The sequence below is a fragment of the Neopsephotus bourkii genome, unplaced genomic scaffold, assembly GCF_033783945.1.
Source record: "Neopsephotus bourkii isolate Nb327-2 ecotype Australia unplaced genomic scaffold, CSIRO-AGI_Nbou_v1 NB_1511, whole genome shotgun sequence".
Lineage (NCBI taxonomy): Eukaryota > Metazoa > Chordata > Aves > Psittaciformes > Psittacidae > Neopsephotus > Neopsephotus bourkii.
The window spans coordinates 6,645,949-6,667,577 of NW_026901987.1; the positions used below are offsets into that span (position 1 = coordinate 6,645,949).

Consider the following 21,629-nt stretch of genomic DNA (forward strand, 5'->3'; position numbering starts at 1 on the left):
AGTGCATTATATTATATGAGCAAGAAAGGAAGCACTGGTCAACATAAATATGTATATATATACATATATATAAATACATATCAACATACATTTCTATTTGGTATGTGTTCTGGAGTTGGCAGCACATGGGCTATTCTTACACTCAAAGTTGTGCCATATTACAAGTTGTGGAGACTGAATAAACCTTCTTTATTGGTTAGAGCATAATACAATATTAATGGACCTACATGGCTTCCAGGCCACAGTGGGTATATTAATGCATGGCTCAGACTTAGTTCTAACTTGCCCATTGATTACTAATAGTTTAAGCAGATAAGCATTGGTGATTTCTCACCTATTTCATCTTTCCTCATGTCCTTCATCTTGTCTATAGTGAGATTCTTCTCTTCCAACTTTGAAAGGACTGATGGTGGTAACACTGAGAACTGTCTCAAAGGGCTAACCCAGCCCCACAGCCGCTTGTCAATGACTTTGCTGAGATTCAGTAGTCGATATGTCATTGCAGGCCAACGTTTCCTAAGGGCAATCTCAAAAAGAGCTCGAACAATACGAGCTGCATTCTGGAGAGTGAAAAAAAAAAAAGCAAAAATGTTGTCATTCTCTCAAGTATTCTTTGTAAAATGAAAAGGATCCCATAGACTCATCTTTGACAAACCATAACAACAGATTTTTCTTTTCAAACTTATTTCAAACATTCTTGAAAACTACTTTTTCCGTCACTGTCTAGTGGCAGAACTACCTCACGGTTGCCTACAGAAATTATGAAAAGAAACATGTGCAACTAATTAATGTAGTGGCAAGTCTGACACAGAATTTCTAGTTGTGCTAACATTAGGGAGTTCTAAATTTATTGTGTCTTAATCACTTCTGAAAGAAATTCACCTACTGTACCTAATATTTTCCTCCTCTGCCTGCACATAATATACACCTGCAACCTCAGTTTCTAACAATTTGAAGTTTTAAGTTTTTACTTCAGTTGTACTTCCATAATAGCATCCCATTTCACATTGAATTTCATGACGTTTGCACAGAAGTTTTACAGTAGTGATTTTTTTTTTTTTTTAATGTTACCATCTTCTGAGACTATTGTATAACCAACCCATACAAATCTGCTTTGGACTTGGAAAATTAATTACTAACATAAGCTTGAATGAGGACAGTCTTATCCTGAAAACATAAGTTATGATATTACTTTCATAAACTTATCAAACTGTATTGTGAAGTTGTGTCTTTTTGGTGGTTGGTTTTATTTTTTTCTTGTTTTTTTTTTTCCTGCCCTGGATGAACAATTCTGCTCTTGATTCATTGAACAGAATACAACCGTTCTCTGCTGGCTCGGCAATGCCAAAAGAAATAAAAAATAGAAAATTATTTGGTCATGATAGGAAGCACATGTTACTGAAGAAGCACATTTCTTTTACTTGAAAGAATGAATAATTTTCTTAATAGTCACTATCCAATTAAAAATACTCCCAATTTGTAGCACTGATTCCACATGTAGAATGAAGATCTGAGAAGACGACCATGTTGCCTCACTAAAAATGCTATAATTGAGACAGACAAATAAAAGCAATTGTCTTGAAAGCAAAGATTAAAAGAATCATACTGCAAATGATCTTGCTGTGCAAGAACCACAATTTTTATGATGTGTATAATGATTTCAGAATTTTCTCATTTATACTCATACGTGCTATGAAATGTAAACACTTCTGAAGAAGGTAATGTTAGTATGAAAAACTTCATGAAGAATACATATACTTTTAAATACTTAACTTTCATATTTAGCACCAACTAAATGCAATTGTACAATTAATTATTTCCAAAATGGTTTTCTAAGGATGAGACAAAAATCATTCAATGAAAGATGTTGCTGACAGAGAAAAAAAAAGGGACAAAGAATGGGCTAAAAGGTAAAACTTTATTATCTATTTTATGCATTCATTATTGCTGCACATCTGGGATTGTCTGTGAGCATTTTGTCTCTTCAAGTTCTTCCGGATCTAGGATTCTAAACTTTCAGGCAACACCCCTTTTTTTCTAAGATGGGCTGTAGTTGTGTAAGCAAGCAATTCTGTGTTACAGACTCGCAGTTCTCTTATTATTCTGTGTAATAAGTAAACAGGCTGTATAAATATCAACTGTTCATTTGTCAATTCAAACTGACAAACAAATATATAGACCAATATTTTTGCATGATTTTTGCAAATCGCAATTTTGCTTGAGTACGTCTAGCAATAAAATTGTAATAGCACACATTTCTTGTGTAAACTAAGGTATGTGTATAAGACATAGCTATGTTTTGCAGAATGAAGCATAAAAGTACACAAACCATAAAATTAGATTGCAACAGTTTTCCGGATTTAGAAGAAACCCCAGTAAATTAAGAATAAAATGTCTGTGCAAACACAGTTAGAACTACTCTTACAAAAAGACTGCAGGGGTAATATGAACAAAAAGGGCATTCATAATTAGAAAAAAAATGAACGGTCTCCCAAGATAGGCTTTTGGAAATCTTTTCTACTTAAATATTATGCCACACATGCACACACACACACGGCACAGATTTTCAGATCAATTTGCATTAAAATATTTTAATAAATTGCAGATCAAGGCCAACTTACTAACTGTAAACAACTGGGAGAATGAATGCAGCAGAAGACAGCAACAGATACGTAAAATCCCTATTTTTACCTGTGCAACATACGCAGAATCCGAAATAAGGGAGAAGCTGTCCATCTCCCCTCTGCTAATATACGTTTGAAGGAGGATATTAATTTTTCCATAATTGTTTTCCACACCTCCTGGAGCAGGAAGTTCACAGAAATCATTCAGTAAGGTATCCAGCTCTTCTATTTCTTCTTCTCTTACCTAAAACACAATTATAGATAATGAAGAGGCTGGAGCAATTTGATAAGAATTTTTACACTGAAATCAATTTTTTCCTTACAACATACTTACATTATTTTCAAATGGAGTCTCTAGTTTTAAAGAAAAAAAAAGAAGGAAAAAAGCAGCAAACCCAACATCTTCCACAATGTAGCTAATAGACCATAATTGAAACTATCTTAATAGTGACACAATTACATTTTATTATTCATCACTATCTATTAATGTTGCCATTGACATACGAAAATTTGATATGCCACCAAAATTGAATCTTCTGACCCTACCATCCTTCATCTGATGAGATTTTATTTTTTATTTGACCAGAGTAAAACCTCTGTCCATCTGGATTAGGGCAGTCTTGAATTAACATTAAATGTACTCATTATAGTTACATCATTTGCGTGTGGCATAATACATTTTTAACTCAAAACTGTGAAGTAGTATGATTCATGATATTAAAATTTTCACTGTTAATAAGATTAAGTTTTAATATGAGTAAAGAAATATTAATATCTATGGTTTGAATAATGCATAACATTTCACATTCTAACTGATGACCCTTACATGGCAAAACCAGCATAAATCTACATATTCTTTGATTTACTGATAGTCTGTTAGTGTAAAACTTATTTAAAGAGGGTAAATGTTTGGTCCCTGCAGGGAACCAGCTGAAAGTAATTTTCATTTGGACCTGACTACCTGACATATAAAATACCCTAAGACAACTGGGATAAAATTCCCAACTATCCAGCCACTAGTCCTATAGGAAAGAAAAAAATGAAGGACACAACCATCACAGATGACTGCAGTGTCAGGGGAATAGTATGCTCTGTGTACAACAGCATTTCTAACAATTTTTTCTGCTCTTGCATTACATAGTAAGGTCAAATCCAAATCTGTATTTCAGCTACTTGTGAATTACCTATCTTAAAATACAGAATGTTTAAAGGTATTATGGAGACATGATTCATATTAACAAAAGTCACAATTTGTATCACACAGTGGAATAAATTCTGAGGTATTCTTGTGAAAATCAGTTACTAGTTTTAACATTCAGAGCTGCACAGCAAATTAATCACAAGAAACTGGAAATGATGGTGCATTGATGCCACACCATACAAATCTGAGAAAACCATACAAAATTAGAAAAACTATACTTTAGTCCAGAAGCATTACTACTAACTTTACTACAAATACAAAAACATGTCACATCGTATTTTCAATATGCTTTACTTTTAAATATTCAATTATGCTAAATTTAGAATTAGCAAAGCAGTATCATGATCCGAAAAAATCCTTTCTAGCCTGGAAAACGTTGCATGTATCAATGTTTGTGTGTAAAACCTCACTGCTTATTATCTTCTATAATGGGAAAGATTACAGCAAAATAGAATTTCTCCATTAGATAAAGAGATGGTAATACTCATACAATGTGTGCAAATATGTAAATATGTAGATGGTGTGGGATTCACACAGCCAGTTTGCAGAGCCAGGTGAATGAGAGCCAACTCTGATCTGAAAGTTGTGTAATTGTGGTAAAATGGCAATGAGCCCAAGCTAATAAACCCTGCAGAGTCTGGCTTGCACCTCCATGATATAGAAGCATGAGTAAACAAGCTCATGCCAGCTTGCAATGAATTGCCTTGAGTCCTACCCACACAGAAGGCAAAAAGAAGGTTGGAACAGAACTGAGTATGCAGTACAGTAATCTAGCCTGCACAAAAAAAAATCTGTTACAAATTTCTAGATTTCAAATTTGAAAATAACTTGATCAGATTTTATCATTCTGCTAATCAAATATTGTTCCCTACATGAAGTATACTGCAGAGTTAACTTCAGTGAGTCCTGCCTCATTTCCTATAAAGCAAATTGCTCACGGAGATACGTAATAAAGGTTTAAACTTCAAACAGAAAAACTTTCTCATCCCTGGGTGCACTACTCCAATGGATGCTTATCTTCACCTGTTAGTAACTGAGGAGCAGAAAAGTTTTTAAAAGCATTTAAAAGGAATTTTCAGAGATCCATAACTAGTTATTAAATGTGCACTACAGTTCAAGCTCAACATAAATTTGAGTGACAGCATATATAGGTCTTGGCAATTATGCACACTCAGAAAACATTTTATTATGGTGCTTATTATTTAACAAAACTTGGGTCTGTAGACACTATGGAGTGAGTAATACAGTAGTATCTAATTTTAAGACATTCTCTGTATGAAAAGATACAACTTTACCTTTATCTGTTCAAATTCTTCAGCTTTTGATACTATAGCAAGAATATCACCTTCTGTTTTATGAGCATCAAACAATTCATTAAAAGTCTGTTAAAAATAAAATGGATTTGGATTTAACACTGAAAATAAAAATACACATACAGCACAAAAGAAACATTAACCAAGATTTCAGAAGGCATATAAGGTTAAAATGTAAGCTATTTGAAGACCAGAGTGGTACAATTTAAACAGCAACAATTTCTAGAATGACTTCTTAGCACTTTCAGAAAAACAGTGCCTTTATACTCAGGCAACCCAAACTCGAGAGTCATGCAGTCTATGGCCATTTCAAAAAAAGTCTAGCACATGTTTGAGCGAATAAATATATGATACTAATTATACATAGTGACAGTAAACAGTTAAACATTATTAACTCAGTCTTTAGCTTCTGTTCAAGAAAAAGACTTATTTCCTATTTAAAAAAGGTTGTAAGATGAATCAAATCAAGCTTCCTATACTACAAAGTTTTGTACAAATGCATTTTTCCAACACATTTATAACAAAATCTGATTACAGTACAAAAAGTTGTTTAAGGTTGGCAAGGTGATAGGAATTTCATGCAGAAAAACTTTTATCAGACTCTAAACTTGAATGTGCTATCATGTATCAATGGTTGCACACACTGTTGATATCAAAATGGTTTTTATAATTCACCTAAAAGAAGGGATTGACAATAGAAATTTCAAACCTTACTTCACTCCAAGTCTAGATTTTCAGTATTGCTTTACATTTAGTTTCTTTCTTTTTCCTCTCTATTTTATCTCTCCCCATTTCAGTAAGTATGATTTGAAAATATACTGAACAAATTAGCTACATATTCTGTAATATCTTACAACTATTTTAGGTTATAGGTTCAAAAAGAAGAAAAAAGCCCCAGAAATAGAACATCATAATTTACCTCTATAGTATTGTATTTAATATAGTAGTGGCTGGCAGTTCTGCCTAAATCTGTTGAAGAAAAAAAGCCAGTTCGTTCTTCAAAGCGAATCATGCGGGCTTTGTCCAGTTTCCTGCCGACTTCAATTACCAGTTGTTCTCTGTGCTTTTCTAGACCTGGATCCATCTAGACATGAAACACATATTTATTTGTATAAAAGAAAAAGTGTTAAATAAATATTTTATTGAGATAACCCAGTCACATAAAGGCAGAAATCAAATAAAATGATTTTCCTGAGATCAAACTAATAAGAGTTACACTGACATTATTGACCAAGAACTATCTGTACAGGACAAAACAATCAGGATAATATTCCTTTTACAATGCTTCGAGAAAAACAATGAAATGTAGACTAATAGCAATTATGAAAAAGTAGCATGATTATGAAATACATTTACATTGAAGTTTTTAAAAGAAGTTTTAGTGATAATATATTCATCATGAAATTATCGTATCGCTCCACAAAAACATGCCATCTTATGGTATCTTCTATTTATGAAAATAGCTAATGATATACCTTGCCTGTGTATCTGACATGAGGATGGCTCTGTATCCCAAATAGAATAAGCTTCAAATTGGGTGGAAATGTTTACTAGCAAAAAAACTCTTATGTCCCCAAAAGCTTTGGGGATGTCATCTGGGATATTGTAATTATTGAGTTATTGATGTACTTCATAAACATTCACAAGCACATTCATAAGCACACAAGGAGCTGCTTGTGCAAAACAGCACTTCTATTCATATCAAAGTTCAGGAACTTTGACTTTTTTTTCAAGTAATGATGTACATTATCTTATTAGTACATGCAAGGCTGGGCAAAACTCCCATCTGAGCAGACTGCTGTAATTGTGTGTTTCCACATATGCACCCAGGATATTCACACTGATGAGGACGGGTGAAAAAGGGATTTGTAGTCATGTTAACCCTCTGGTATATGTGCACCTGAGATATGGTTCTACTTACACAAGTCACCAAATTTGAAAAGATTGCAACTCTGTTCTAGTTCGCAGGCATCATTCTTATTTCAGGGCTTGTATAGTTCAGATTTCCTACAGGGCAAGTCACTCACCACCACTCTTGGTAAATCTGCACCAGAGATATATGACTGAGACCACAAAAAGGAGTTAGCTTTAAGAATTGTTATGCCTTGGTTTGCTCTGGTTTTCTCTGGGCTAGGATTCAGTTTCACCTCTGTGCCGAAGTGCTTCATCTCACATTCAGTGAAGCTGCAGACAAATACAGACATCTCCACAAAGCAGCTGCAAGGCTAGCTCCTAATAATCCTCATCTTTGCCAGTTACTCTGAAGCTGTTTCTCCTTAGTTATGGCTTGCCTTAGTTTCACGTCAAAAGCTAAGATGGCAAAGGTCTAGAGTGCTTTTCTCAATAGTAAGTCATGCATTGAGGTCAGATTTCAGATCAGAGGTGGTCAAAAAAAGTGATCAGGATGCCAGATGTTTTAACATTTCTTAAAACAAAAGAGTGGGAAAAAAATCTAAAAATTATCAAAACTTCCCTACTCCTCTGGCAGTCCCAATTACCTGCCAGTCTTTTTGTCTTACATATAAAAAAGCTAAAGCTGTAACAGTAGACTAACATTCTTTTACAAAAACAAAGGTTTTAACTTTAAAAGAAAGGTCACCAATTGGAAAAAGGCTGTGAAGTAATATTCCAGTCTGCAGGATCCATGGCTAGGACCCTTCTTGTTGTATTTGTGTAATTAGAAATCCAACAGAGTAAAAGATCCAGACTAGAACAGCCAGACTCTCAAAAATGAACCTTGTCCTGCCCACAGCAAGAGACAGAGTAGATTTGGAGTATGCATATGGAAATTTAAGAATGCATGATAAACCTTGTTATTATTCACACGTTTTCCTCTAGCTAACAGAGAAGCACTGGGGACAAGCTCCTCTAACTTTTACAGATGTTCTAAACATAAACATACATCTTATGGGGATAAAAAGCTTTGCTTAACTGTGGGAACACCAGACTGGAAAGAAAAGGAGAAAAAGGACAAAGGGACCACCTTTTCTTTGGAACCCTGAAAGGATGAAAAAGTGCCTGTAATTCATACGACACCCACATTTGCTCAACTTTTTCCTTCCACTGTTTGTTTCTACTTGCTTCTCATCATAATTTTGGCCATTTTTTCAACTCAGTTAAAGGCATTACTGGCACTCCTAACAAACAACTTGAAAAGTCATAAATCAAAGCACAGTGCTTGGAGCAGCCTACTCCTGGGCACAGCCCAGAAGCGGGCTAGGTGGGGAAGAGTAATACCCCAGAGGCAGACGTGTGCTTGCCCTGGTCTCCCTATGTGGTAGAACACACCCCTTTTGTATGGACAGGCTGGACTTATCGTGCCCTAAAATAATTACTGGGTATGGTAAGCACCTGTGGAGAGGGAAAGAAGAATGAGTTTGCATCTTCTCAGCCACACTGGATAGCTGGGAACTGTGATACATGATGGTTATGCAGATATTTGGATTTTGAACGGGTAGCATTGACTGTCAGCCAAAACAGAGATAGAAATTGGCATGCTGCGACACTAGTAAGAAACAATAAGACACCAATTATGAAAATTGGATACCTATAACCAGAACAGAAGGAATAGAACAGCCTAAAGTAGGCAAATCTGTGGTTATGTCCGCATCTGGCACTGTACCATCCGTATACTGTCTATAGCACATTAGCTTTGGAGTTTAATAACAGTTTATGTAGAAAAATAATGTGATTGGCATTGCTTTTGCTCCTACATGAATGGATAACACTTCAAATTGATGTAATTTGTTACTGCCTTAACACAAAAATAGTAATGCTTATTATTAGCACATCAAATCAGAAGGGGCAGAATGGAGGTTAGTAGCAGGAGAAGACAAGTTCTGGCAATCTCCAATTTCTCAGCAGCTGAATAAAAACACAAAAGCAAGGAAAGGGGCAACTGCCCTTGCTTATTATTTTTTAAATTTACAAAAATATTTCTGTTAGTGTTTTACTACTTTTTTTTTTTTTTTTTACTGGTTATTACCACCACGGATGCATTTCTTTTAATCTAAAATTTGTTAACAACACTGGCCAAAAAAAACCTGATTTTTGGTTGTCTTTTTTTTAAAGGCATTTAAAGGAATGGGACAACAACTCCTCATCTGCAAACTAATTTTTGTTTTTCATTTATCTATTACTTAGTGATTTGTGTTATACAGTATTAACACATTAACATATGGTAATATAAGGCTTTTTATAGAAAACAAATTTGAGATGACCAGAGGTCTAAAGATATCTGCAGAAGGTTGCTCAAAAAAAAGTCTACCAATTTTTGCTTCAGTTTCCACTATCAGACACAAAAGCTATCAAAAAATGCTTCCTGATATGTATTGCTACGTTACGATGACCTTGACAACTGCATCTCACAATATCATAACAAATTATGAAATCACAAAATATATTCAGGACATATGAAATAAACTGCAGTTACTGTACACTTGTGAGAGTTTCACCTGCATTGGGGTCAGTTACCCATGTCCAAACTACGTTATCATGTTTATGCTTATAAACAGCTGTACAGAAAAAAGTAACAATATTCAGATACTCTGTGAACTGTTAAATTCCTAAAAATTACATGTAATGAAAAAAACTTGAACACCACCCTTATGTAATTGTGCTCTGATTTATATCCTGCATGGAACACTCCAAATAAACAAAGGCAAATAAAATAAATTGATAAAAAATCTTACAATTATGAAATCACAGGGAAGAAAAAAAACACCTCAATTAAAAATGTAATTTTATAATTTATAAGATATCATGTGATGAAACATTCTAAACCAAAAGGTGGTGGGGACAGGGGAAAGCAAGCAAGTCAAGAATGCTTTATTCTATCATTTATATCTAGCCTACAAAATTGAAAAACTGACGACAGGCTAAGTTACAGTAATTGTCTGTTAGGAATGAATGTTGTCTTTTGGAGCATAACTTGGTCAGTTAAAATGTGTTTTTATGTGAACAGAAGGGGCCTCTTAATTTAGTGTTAAAAATACTCTGCTACAGAAAATATCTTCCTTTTCTAAGCACTTTAAAAGAATTGCTGATGTCAGGTTAAGTAGAAATAGCAAATATTTATCCTCACATCAGAGAAGGATTAGAGACCTAGAACAGGTTACAGATTTTTTCAAAATGCATTTTATACCTGATAAGCTTTGTGACTGATGCCATATACTAATGGATTTGCTCTCATCCGTACATAAAGATAAGTGTAACTTATCCACTTTACTGCTTCTTCCACATTAGTTACTGTTCCAAGAGCAATCTGGAAATAGGAGAAGAGACAAAATTAAACATCTATGTTACAGCTGAATGTAAGTATTTGTAACAGCTGAAAACACTTGGAATTCAGAGCATTAGCACTAAAGAAAGCAGCAGTATGTTTCCAACTTAAATTATTTTAAAATAATCATCATAGAATATTATTTTAAAATGATCATTGTTGAATCATCATTACACATCTTCATCTTATATAACATTATACCATAACATGGTATGATATGTGACATAATATTTGAGATACGTGACCCAGATAATACACCACTTATAATTTTTGCAATTAAAAGATGATACTGAATAAGCTTGTTAGAAAAAAAGACAAACAAGCCAACATAATTCTTTAACGAATATGCTTAGCAAGATTTAAAGAAGAATACCTTGAAAAATCTATTTACATTTAAAAGATTATTCATACCAGTGTGAAAGCACAAGTCTTAACCCAAATGACAACAACCATCTTTAGGATTTTCTTCATCGTGTCTTCACACTTGGCAATTTGTTTACACACAGATTTTACAAATAGTTTTCTCCTTATTGTTCTAGCAATTCAGACATACAGGTACCTGCTACATTCTTGTTATATCAAAACATAACAAAATGGAACAGGTAATATATATATACTTATTTATTTTTCAAGGCTGAACCAGATATACAGCCTTGGCTTTCTTTTTTTTTTTTTACTGAGTTTTTTTTGGCAATTCAATAGTCCTAGCACCCAAGTATTTACCATACACACATTTGTACACAATAACTTCAGCTCTATTTTGTATTGGTTATATTCCTGAGAAGCATTTTACTGCTTAATTACAGTTAACTTGATTTTACCGAGAGAATATAATATTTCCTGCATGTCCCATGACTATTTTTTGCTTGTTGCGGGTTGTTTAAAACAAGCAAAGGTCCCGCATACTGATATTTTTTGTGAACTATTACTAGATTTTGAAAGTTATTTTTGTTTTATTGGTGTTTGGTTTTCACTTAAAAGTTCCATGACTTAGCAAAAATTAAGAAAACCGTATACGACTGTGATTTCATACACATGTTCAGATCTAAGCATCTAAACCTTAATAATACAGATGTGCTTTTTTGAAATAGCAGAAATATCTAGTAGAAAATAATAATGTAAGCCAAATCTGCCTTGAGTTTAACTATGACATCAGGCAAAACCTTGTTGATATCAATGACTAATAGCATGGAGTAACCCCAACCTTTGTCTTACATATTTTTCAAGTGATAATTTGTTCTTCAATAGCATAAGGAGGTCGGGTGCTGTTTTGCAAAGTAAACAGTTACATAATGCACTGAAGTAGCTACAAAAGCATTCAGTTCTTTATAAACTCCTGCAGGGATAACATTTAATACAGCCCACATCCAATACATTAATACAAACTAATCAGTTTGCCACCAGGGTTAATTTCAGTATTTGGTTTCTTTCCATGATTCAAATATCTTTCAGTACACAATGTGAAATCAAATAACAACATTTTCACCCAAACAACCATTTTCACAGTCATGAAAATGTAAAATTCTCATTACTGTGGAAAGTGAAGTCTGACAACCCCCTCCCCCCCAACCTCAGTTTTTCCTCATTTGTTCAAATATCTGATTGTATTACTTATAAATTCAACATTTTCGTGAGTTAAAACTAAGGGAATAAAGTGATTATGCAATACAGTGGGGTTTCAGATATGGTACTGAAATCTAATACTGCACTTTCTCACCCAACTTTAATGAATAGTTAATGGATAAAATGCAGAAACAGAAACAAAAAGGCAACTTCTAAATATTTGCTGCCATCTAGTGTTTAAGTAAAGTTCTTATGGTTTGAAAGTGCATCCGTGTGCTGGAACAGTATGAAATCAGATCTTATTAATACAAACACTTACTAGTAATTATGAAATAAATTATTTACAAAGTTAATCAATAAAATCAATAAACAGATGAGGTGATACTTAGTAAAATGAAAGAAAAAAAAAAGTTCTAAGTTTTCCAGTTTCCTCAACCATGTATAGGTAATTAGTTATAGATTAATCAATGAGTAGAAATATTTACCATGTAGACATTGTATTGTTTGATTGCACCAGTCATCACAAAATGCTTTTTTTTAAAAAACAGTCAAATATAAATAGTGGTGTTGCACTCACAAGATGAAAACTTGAGGAACATATTAATCTCACTGTGTCACTTTAAATGAAGAAAGTTAAATCATCATGCTCATAAATGTTCAACCAATTGTTCAATGGCTGGTATCACCATGACCAAATGACATGGTTATGTAGTAGTCTGCATTTTCATTAAGAGATATTTTTTTTTACAAATGCTAATTACGGACTTTATCAAATTGAGGAGTATTTCAGAGGAGGTGTTTTTGATTTTCAAACAAGTGTAAACAGATATAAGTAGCAGAGCTTCTTGGTGGTAATTTTTGAACAATGAAGTTTTTCTCTGATATTTATATGCAGATTAGAAAAGAGAATAAAAATATTACTGCTAATATATACTGTATTATATAACATGTGAGAGAACATAATATCCTGGTTTTTATGTAAGAATGTTTAATTGCTATTATATTTGTACAATTAAGTCAGGCTACATGGGTGAAAAAATTATATATACATATATCAAATATTTATTGTTAAGGTAAGAGAGCAAGGAATCTTTCTAACAAAATAAAAACAATCTTCTATTTGCTTTGGAAACCAGTGTATTTTGAATTAGGACTTCAGCATCTGAAGTGATTATGATCTTGTTCTTGTATGACTTTTGAAATAACTTCTTAATGCTACTAGAACTGTCCCAAGCGGGCCAGAAACTCCAACAGTCACACATGACCAAAGGACTATTTTAAGTACAACTGGACTACATCAGAAATGTCATTGTACGTTAACTCCAAATAACTTGTCTACCGTAAGGACACAGTTGGAGGTGAGAGGGGAACGGATGAGGTTGCTGGTCTCCTGCAAGGCCTGGTCAAGCCTAAGGGCCCTGGACACCCACGGAGAAAACTTCAGTTTCCCCCAGCAGTGCTTTGCCCCATACCAGGATTAGCTGTTAGTTACCCAGCTAAAACACCCTGAGTGTTTTTTTTGGAAGGGCTTTGAAGGAATTCTTTGTCTCGGAACTACTCTTTCCAAGAGAAAAATAGATTAAAAGGTTTGCCCGAACTGAACAAGTTGCCACCTTTTACATTCCTGGCTGCACAACAAAATCTTAAGTAAATGCAAGGAAAGGCAAATCCCCTGGGGAAGGTATACCTACTGACCAGCACTGCAAATCCTCTCAGTTTCTAAGCTCTCTGGGGAAAGGAGTCATCCCAGCAAGAAGCTGGGGTCCAGCTGTGGGTAGCAGGGAGAGCTCTATCAGGTGGAAACAATTAGGGAAGGAATAGTGACCTGCATTGTATGAGCTATTGATGATAGTTCCCAGATAAAGTTTATGGTCTAATTAAACCACATCCCCTACATCTTATCTTTCTTCCTGTATTTCCAGAAAATATAGCTGTAGTTTTTTTCTTCTTGCCAGCTGGTCAACTGACTCAGGACTTGCTCTTCTGAACTAAGCACCCTAACAAGGTGTTTCTTTTATTCCTTTTTACATTCCATTACGCCCAGTGGCACAACCTCAACAGAAAACAAAAAGGGCATCTCTGTGCCTGTGTTGATCATCACTGACCATTTATGCTGCTTCTGATCATTTTTAGAAGAAAAAACCCCAAAACAAATGTCAGAAGAAATTGCACAAAAGAATTCTCAGTGGGTTGAGGTGCTGACATACACATTTAAAGTCTTAATTTTGGTGTCAAATCAGTGAAGTTGGGTGTATTTCAACTTTTCACACTGTAGCTTTCCTAAGAACAAATGAACAGGGACATCAAGGCGAGTGTGCTGTCTCTATGATAGGTAACACCAAATGCTGAAGGGCAGAATGTGGCAATAAGAAACAAGCATCATATAAATTTATCCCAAATCCTTAAACTCTTGCACCTCAACAACTTTAGCTAAAGGTATCGTCTTTGCATTTGATATCTTTCAATTTATTTTGTTTTTGTGCAATTTTGGACTGTTCTACTTTTTAGGTACAACTCCCTGCAGCAAAGATTTCCAGAGTCTAACCACCCAGCTGGCATTCTTTTGTGTTTTCTGAACCTGCTAGTGGCTCATCTCAATATTTCTTGGTTCTTACCCTAGGAGAAATTCACTCTTTTGCCATATCACTCTTTCCTTCATAAAACTCCGTCATAGAATCTCTGATTTATCTTCGTTCTTGCCTGAAACATGCAGGTAAACTAATGTGCTCCTTTCATAGAAGCTGATCTATTCCTTTGCCCATCCTCCCTGAAAATTTTGTGCCTCTAGAAAATTAATTTTGAAAGGAGAATTAGAAATACCCAATTTTTTTTTGCATCATTGCCCAAATTTTCTCTCTTGCATCACATTCAAGGGTCAAAATTCAAGGTCTATTCAAACATATAAAATTCAAGGGTCTAGATTCAATCTGGTGATTGTGTGGCTGGAATTACATATTGTATTACCCCAATGTCTGAATCACTGCCTCATTCTTGCCACCTACTTATTTCTGTCAAGAGACCTTGTCTAGATAAAAGCAACTTCATATTCTTCTGGAAACATGGAATCTTAACATATTTCCAACTGCTGCCTTTATTTTACTATTTTTTCCAGCTACCGATCCATCTATAATAAATGAAGAATTTAAACAATTCAGCATTGCTTCTGGCCTTTAATTGGTTCCTCTTTACAACTACAGCATAAGTATTTGGATTTCCTGAATGACTTGCAAGAAAAACAGACTTCGCTCCTAAAATATGTTGTTTTATTATACATCAGTGCAGACTTCCTGTACTATTAACATGCTCTGTTAAGGCAAAGATGATAGCGGCCATCAGCATACTGTTGAGATTTCTGTAACAAATAAGTCAATAAACACATATTTTGTCCCAATATATAGTGCTAGTTACTATCGAAGGGATGACCAAAACTGAATGTATTTCCTAAGACTATTTACTGATCCATATGATGGCATATGTTTTAAAATGTATTTATTTTTTTTCAGAATGCTGCAGCTTATGGAATAGCCACCTCCAGATAACCATAACAATTTCTAAAACACCTGTATCCTTCTCAGAGGATTCCACTAACTTAGATCAAATCAGCATATACAGAAGCTTAAACTGACTCAAATTATAAAGAAATGACAGAGTTACTTTCCAAAACCCTCCTAACACAGTAGGTCCTTGTAACTGCTCATAGTATTGATTTCCTGTAATCTGGCAGGCGCTAATTTTTCTTGCATGTCATGACAGAAGGATAAGTAACACCACACAAATCAGATGACCAAAAAAATGGTGGTTTCATGCCGTTGCTACTGTATTGCTTTTCAGCATTTTCCATTGTTATTTCTACTAACAACCACTTATTGCAGTGATGAACAAAAAAATCTTTGCCTGCTGTAACTGTACTGCAGCCACAGAATCTTCAGTAATTTAAAGCCAGGAGTACACCTTTCCTTTCAGATAACACTACCACACTACGAAATCTGAAAAGAAACAGTTTTGTCTAAACTAGTTGTCAGTTTTCTGCACATTTCCTCAAACCCCAAATCCTCCAATAGAATTACTGCAATCACAGGTAGTTTTTATTATTCTGTATGTCACACACTTCCTATATATCTTTGATTGGATAAGTTTAGATAACTATCTCCTACACAACAGAGTTACTGTTCTATTCCATATTTTTTCTTTAGTTCTACTATTTTAACAGGACAGTAGGATTACCTTCTTAATTTTATGCCTTCAATGTAACCAAATTGTTTTTGCAGTGCCTACTAGCACTACTTTTCAGAAACTACTTGGATACTTGACTACTGTTAAACGTCAATAAAATTCTTAATATTTCTTTTATTGTTACCAATCTTACCCAAATGCTGCTACTCATTTTCTTTTGGATAATTTTTAGTATTTCATAGTTACTGTAGACATTCTAAGCTCATAGAGCCTTTTACCGCTTGAATGCCTTACTTTTGGACGCCTTTTCCCCCTTTTTACTAAGTATCCATTTGGACATACTCAGCTGGTGCTAAAGAATGGTATTTAACTTTCTGAGTCTCCAGTGATTTTTTTTCTTTTTTAACAGCTTTTATGCTAGTAAAGCGTTTATGGTTAAATACATGGAAAAGAAAACAAAAAGGAAAAAGATAAGACACTGCTACTTTTAAAAACAGCTGTTAAAATCAGAAGCCTGGAGAAATTAGAATTGTTTTGTATTTTAACAATCAACCAGGTCTGTTCCACCTTCAATGTGTTTTTTTGGTGCTAACTGCACCAAAGTCAATGCTATCAGCAGTTTGGTACCTTAATTTACTGTCTAGTACAGTAACACACAGAAACATGCAATTGTCAATATTTTCTTAAGCCATTCCAAACACTTCATGTGAGACAAAATACCTAGGACTTAAAACTAAGAATTCACAATCGGTACAGTGGAAAAGGAGGAAGTGGAGAGGAATTCTGAAGTGTATCTATAACCAAATACATCTTTTCTTGATACTGAAAACAGAATTAGCTTTCAATATTTTTTCTCCTCTGCATAACATGTTCAATAAATGTAAAATTCATTTGTCTGTCCCCTCAGAACCAAAGAAACCCTCCCTTTAACCTTACATATAAGAATCACCTCTGCTTTCTGGCTTTGCTCGAAAATTTGTGCTTATTCAAAACTACAGCTCAGATCAGAGGAACAACATGCTGCTCCTTAAAACCTCTCTCTCTCTCTGCACAATATTACACACTGAAAATTAATAGCTTAAATCTCATACTTCCTTAAGCAAGCAGGCTCACCTGAGAGGAAAGAAATAGGCCTGGAACTCCTGGTTCATCAAGTTAAATCTTCTTTTCCTCATTTGCAATCAAATCTTCCATACAAATACCATCACATATTACGAAATATTCACCACAGAAAAAAATTAAATCTTCACTGCTACAAAAAGACAGTCTATTCCAAAAGTAAGTTTGTTTGTTTACAGATATGCTTTCATTTTTTTGAGGATTTTATTTTGCAGTTTTGCAGAACACTTATTAAACCGTAATAAAGTGCTTCTGATTAAAAGGTAAATGCTGTGTTCCTACAGTTTTATCTTCATGGTATTTTGATCCTCCGTATGACTTCTATTACTTACTACATTTTGTAAAAGGTCCCCAACATTTTCATATATATAACAGTTCACTCCCTTAAACATTCACACCTATAGACTACCAGTAATAAAATTTCCATTTCAGATATTTTAAGTGTGACAATATTGCATTTTTGTTTCAAATAATATTAATATTTTAAAGTTTGCTAGTTTCTCTAAATAAATAAAAGGTTACCTCTGCATTTAGGTTGTCTGCAAGGCTTTCAAGAAACTGGCTTTCAATTGGATTCTGCTGAGTAAGAAGAGTCAAGTAATGACTGAGTTTATCGTGAGTTGTAATAATGATGCCTTCTCCGAATTTGTCAAACTGAGGCCGTCCAGCTCGACCAAATATCTGCATGACATCTAGAATTCCAAGGTCAACAAAGGAGCCTCTTTTTGCAGCATATATTTGTGTTCCCTGGTTGAGGAAAAGTTAATAAAAATTAACATAAATACACATGAATATAATCCTGATGAGCTGAATACTGAAATTAGGCAAATACAGCATGATTTCAGAAGTGTACTTTAACTAATCCTTTCATAATCTTTGATATATTTAAATCTTTACTATACAAACTAGACTCCCACTGGAGAGAATCAGTTTAATGAGATATAAATAACATTTCGCGTCAATCAGATATTTCCCTTCTGGGCCCCAAACACACAATAAAGATCTTGCTATCTATGCTTCTTTACAGGTTTCTCTTAAGTACCCATGTGCAGAGTAATGGAAGCTCTTACCTTAATAACAACAGCATGAGCAGGAAGATTGACACCCCAGGCGAGCGTAGCTGTACAAACCAGGACTTTGATATGTCCATTAGAAAACAAGTTCTCAACCAGATTTCTGTCTTGTCGCAACATTCCTGCATGATGAATACTAAATCCATCTGGAAACAGCTCACGTAACTGCTTATTTCTGGATCTCTGTACCTAGAGTGGACAAGCATAAAAATTAAATTCACTTCTAATTACAGTACAAGAACCATTGCATTAAGAAAAATTATGGGGAAAAAACCACAGAATATTGTTATTAGTCATACAAAAGAAACTAGTTCTACTTACGTCAAGCTTTTCGTCAACGCCAATATGTCATGATTTTCTATAAATGGATTTGACTTCTAGTCTTACTTTCCAAAGAATACACTTAATTGTTTAAAAGAATACTGTTAGAAAAACATAGATTCACCTAAACAGAGATTCAAATTTACTGATAATCATTATGAACACTGAAATGGAGAACTTGTATATTGCTTTTCTGTAAGAGCAGTTCTTTCAGGCTATGCAGGCAGCTAGGACAGGCTGATGGCAGCAGGCCACACATTATATTTAACGATAAGGAGGGGATACCTTTCCCCACCACTAGCCATTACAGCAGCTTGGCACAGCATCGACTGATAAATTCACAGCACGGAATCAAACTGCTCGTCTACTCCTTATTTTTATCTTCCCCATGTGTAGGAGGCTGGGAACTCAGTCTGCAAAACTGCAGGTCCTCCAGCCTTTCACTGTGTACAAGGTCTCTAAGCAAGCCTCCCTTATTTCCGGGTGCTAGTTTTATCACAATTCACCTAAAACAGATATTTGACTCACGGTTAAGAAAAGCTAATACACTTCCCTTCCAAACACGGAACTCTGAAACTCCAGTTGCTTTGGATTGTGACTTTCAGAAGCAACAGGGAAGGAAAAAAGAAACCCAACCACTCAAAAAGGAAACCCAAAGCACCAGAGTTCATGCCATTTCAGCATGAACAGCTGTCTTTCTGTTCAGAAACAAGGCTTTGGCCTAAAGCTCAAGTATCACAAAAAGTACAGCTTTTTTATTACAATTAAGATGACAGTAGGAAAGGCACAGCAGCCTTGTTGAAAAGCGGACTAAAGGGCCTTTACCAAGTTTATATGAGCTTAAATACAACACCAGAAAGCATGCCTTATTAAGGTGTTCTCTTCACTCTCACCCCTGGATACTGATTTCTCTAATCTTCAGGTTGCAATGTCCCTGATTTGCCACAAACAACTCCAATTTTCCTCCCATCTTTTCCACATTACTAACTTCTGCACTCACTCCTTGTGGCAATGATGATACTAATCTTTCCCTAAACCAGATTTCTGCATTATCTGTGTCAGCAGAGAATCTGTTTTTCCATAGAACACGTGTTAAGTATTTTTGGACTACCACTTTATTTTCAGCGCCGTATATTATAGTGAGTTAATTCTAGATAATTTATATTATTATTTTAAATATACACAATTACTAATACCTGACACACAGCCACTGAAAGCTGACTTCAGGGGTACAGAGTGGGTAAAGCAAAGCACAATATGGCTCATAGTACTGGCATACTGCCAACCATGAACAATAAATCTCTGCAAACAGAAATAAATAGGGAGATGAGAATACAATTACGAAGGAGCACACAAAAAGAAAAATGTTGTGAGAAAAACAGATTTCTCAGCTTCACAGTTATCCAGCTTCTTCATATCTGATCTTTCCTGCTTTAGCAGTAATTATTAACTTTAATTTACAGGAAATAAAGTTCAGCTTTTTAAATACACAGGGTTTTTTTGGCAAATTTAATTAACCACTGTAGTGCTTGAAAAATGAATAAATAAGAAATTGAGAAAATGGCAATGTGGTTCATGAAGCCTGCTCTTTATGAGCTAGCAAACAGAAACAAATATTTCATGAAGAACACAAATGCACCAAGGCTCACATTTCTAGTTTATCAACAACAAATCTCACAGAAGACAGGCATGTAGAAAATTCACTTCAGCTGCAAATCTGAGAATTGTGACAGAGAAATTTGGATTGATCTTGTTTACATTCAGAACATGGTGTAAGCATTTGAGAATGTAATTAGCTTTTGTTTTAAATGAAGCAAATCTTCCTAAGCGATAAGGCAACTATCAGAAATTTCACTTTTTTAGTAGTTTGTCGTATTGCTGTTGTGTGACTATTTTATAGGTATTAAAATAACTGCATTTTAAAAAGTACAACTTTTCAATATCAAAATACACTTTAAATATTATAATCTCTAGCTGAAAAAGCCAAATCTGAAAGTCAGGGCAGTTTACTAATGGGAAACTAAGAACAGTAATATTTTCATTATATATGGAAGGAAATTTGTTTACAATATATTTACAGTTTTAGGAACTACAATTTTGCCAATTTAGAGAAAGGAACTTGTAAAGGCAGGGAAAAAGGAGGAGGGAAAAAGTTTGTGACAGAAAACACATTTAGATATGGCAATGCTGGTCTGACTATGATTTAAGTTCTTATAAGCTTAAGATTAATCAACCATTTAATAATATGCAGGAACTCACTCCAAAACGTATCCATATAGTTGCACTTAGAAAGTATACCTGCACGCTGCTAAAACCTCCCACATATTCTAAACCAGCTTCTTTGTTAATATTTGTAGGTTTTGCCTGTTCATTTGTTGAATCTATGAAGTGCTAGATACCCAGGTTACATAGGAATCAGTCGTGAGGCACATTAAATACTTTTTTTTCTGACACAGAAGATGATAATTTTTTTTTTAATGAAAAACAGAACACTTTCGACATAGGAAAAAAAAAAAAGTCAAGCAAATCAAATCACTGACTGCCCTGGATGATTCCATTAACTGCCCAGAAACAGAACTAATTTTCTTTCCATAAATATTTTGGTGTTTTAAATTACAAATATACAAGGCAATTTAGTTCAAGAACAATAAAGTGACCCGATTTTCTAAAGTCACACTTCAGAAAATAAAATAAAAAAATAAATCACATGTCTCAGTGATGGCTTGGAAGACTGCTCACACAGCATATCCTTTAATGGCAAAACATTTGAAAACAAACCTAAGCTGCTGTGCCAATGAACTGCATGGTTATTCTATTAAACCTGGATTTTAATGGTTGCAGAGACAACATCACCACCAGCTACTAAGTAAAAAAGTTATACTACTCCAAACTCGTTCTATTACAGACTAAAAGGTTTTACTTAAAACCTAAACAAAATGTCACTAAGTACCTCAGGTGTAT

The 21,629-nt window shown here is 34.4% G+C and overlaps 1 protein-coding gene across 3 annotated transcripts in view; it reads right to left on the reverse strand.

The window, feature by feature from the left end:
- ASCC3 (activating signal cointegrator 1 complex subunit 3) overlaps positions 1 to 21,629 on the reverse strand; it is a 268,461-nt gene that overhangs the window by 83,607 nt on the left and 163,225 nt on the right. For 2 of the 3 annotated variants that reach the window (XM_061369872.1, XM_061369870.1), the window contains exons 15-21: positions 18,345 to 18,536; positions 17,797 to 18,021; positions 10,282 to 10,401; positions 6,058 to 6,222; positions 5,121 to 5,207; positions 2,692 to 2,868; positions 335 to 560 (exon numbers count right to left, since the gene is read on the reverse strand). In XM_061369872.1, coding sequence (XP_061225856.1) covers positions 335 to 560; positions 2,692 to 2,868; positions 5,121 to 5,207; positions 6,058 to 6,222; positions 10,282 to 10,401; positions 17,797 to 18,021; positions 18,345 to 18,536 — 1,192 coding nt within the window. The remainder of the gene's footprint in view (positions 1 to 334; positions 561 to 2,691; positions 2,869 to 5,120; positions 5,208 to 6,057; positions 6,223 to 10,281; positions 10,402 to 17,796; positions 18,022 to 18,344; positions 18,537 to 21,629) is intronic. The other variant, XM_061369871.1, reaches the window with a different exon arrangement.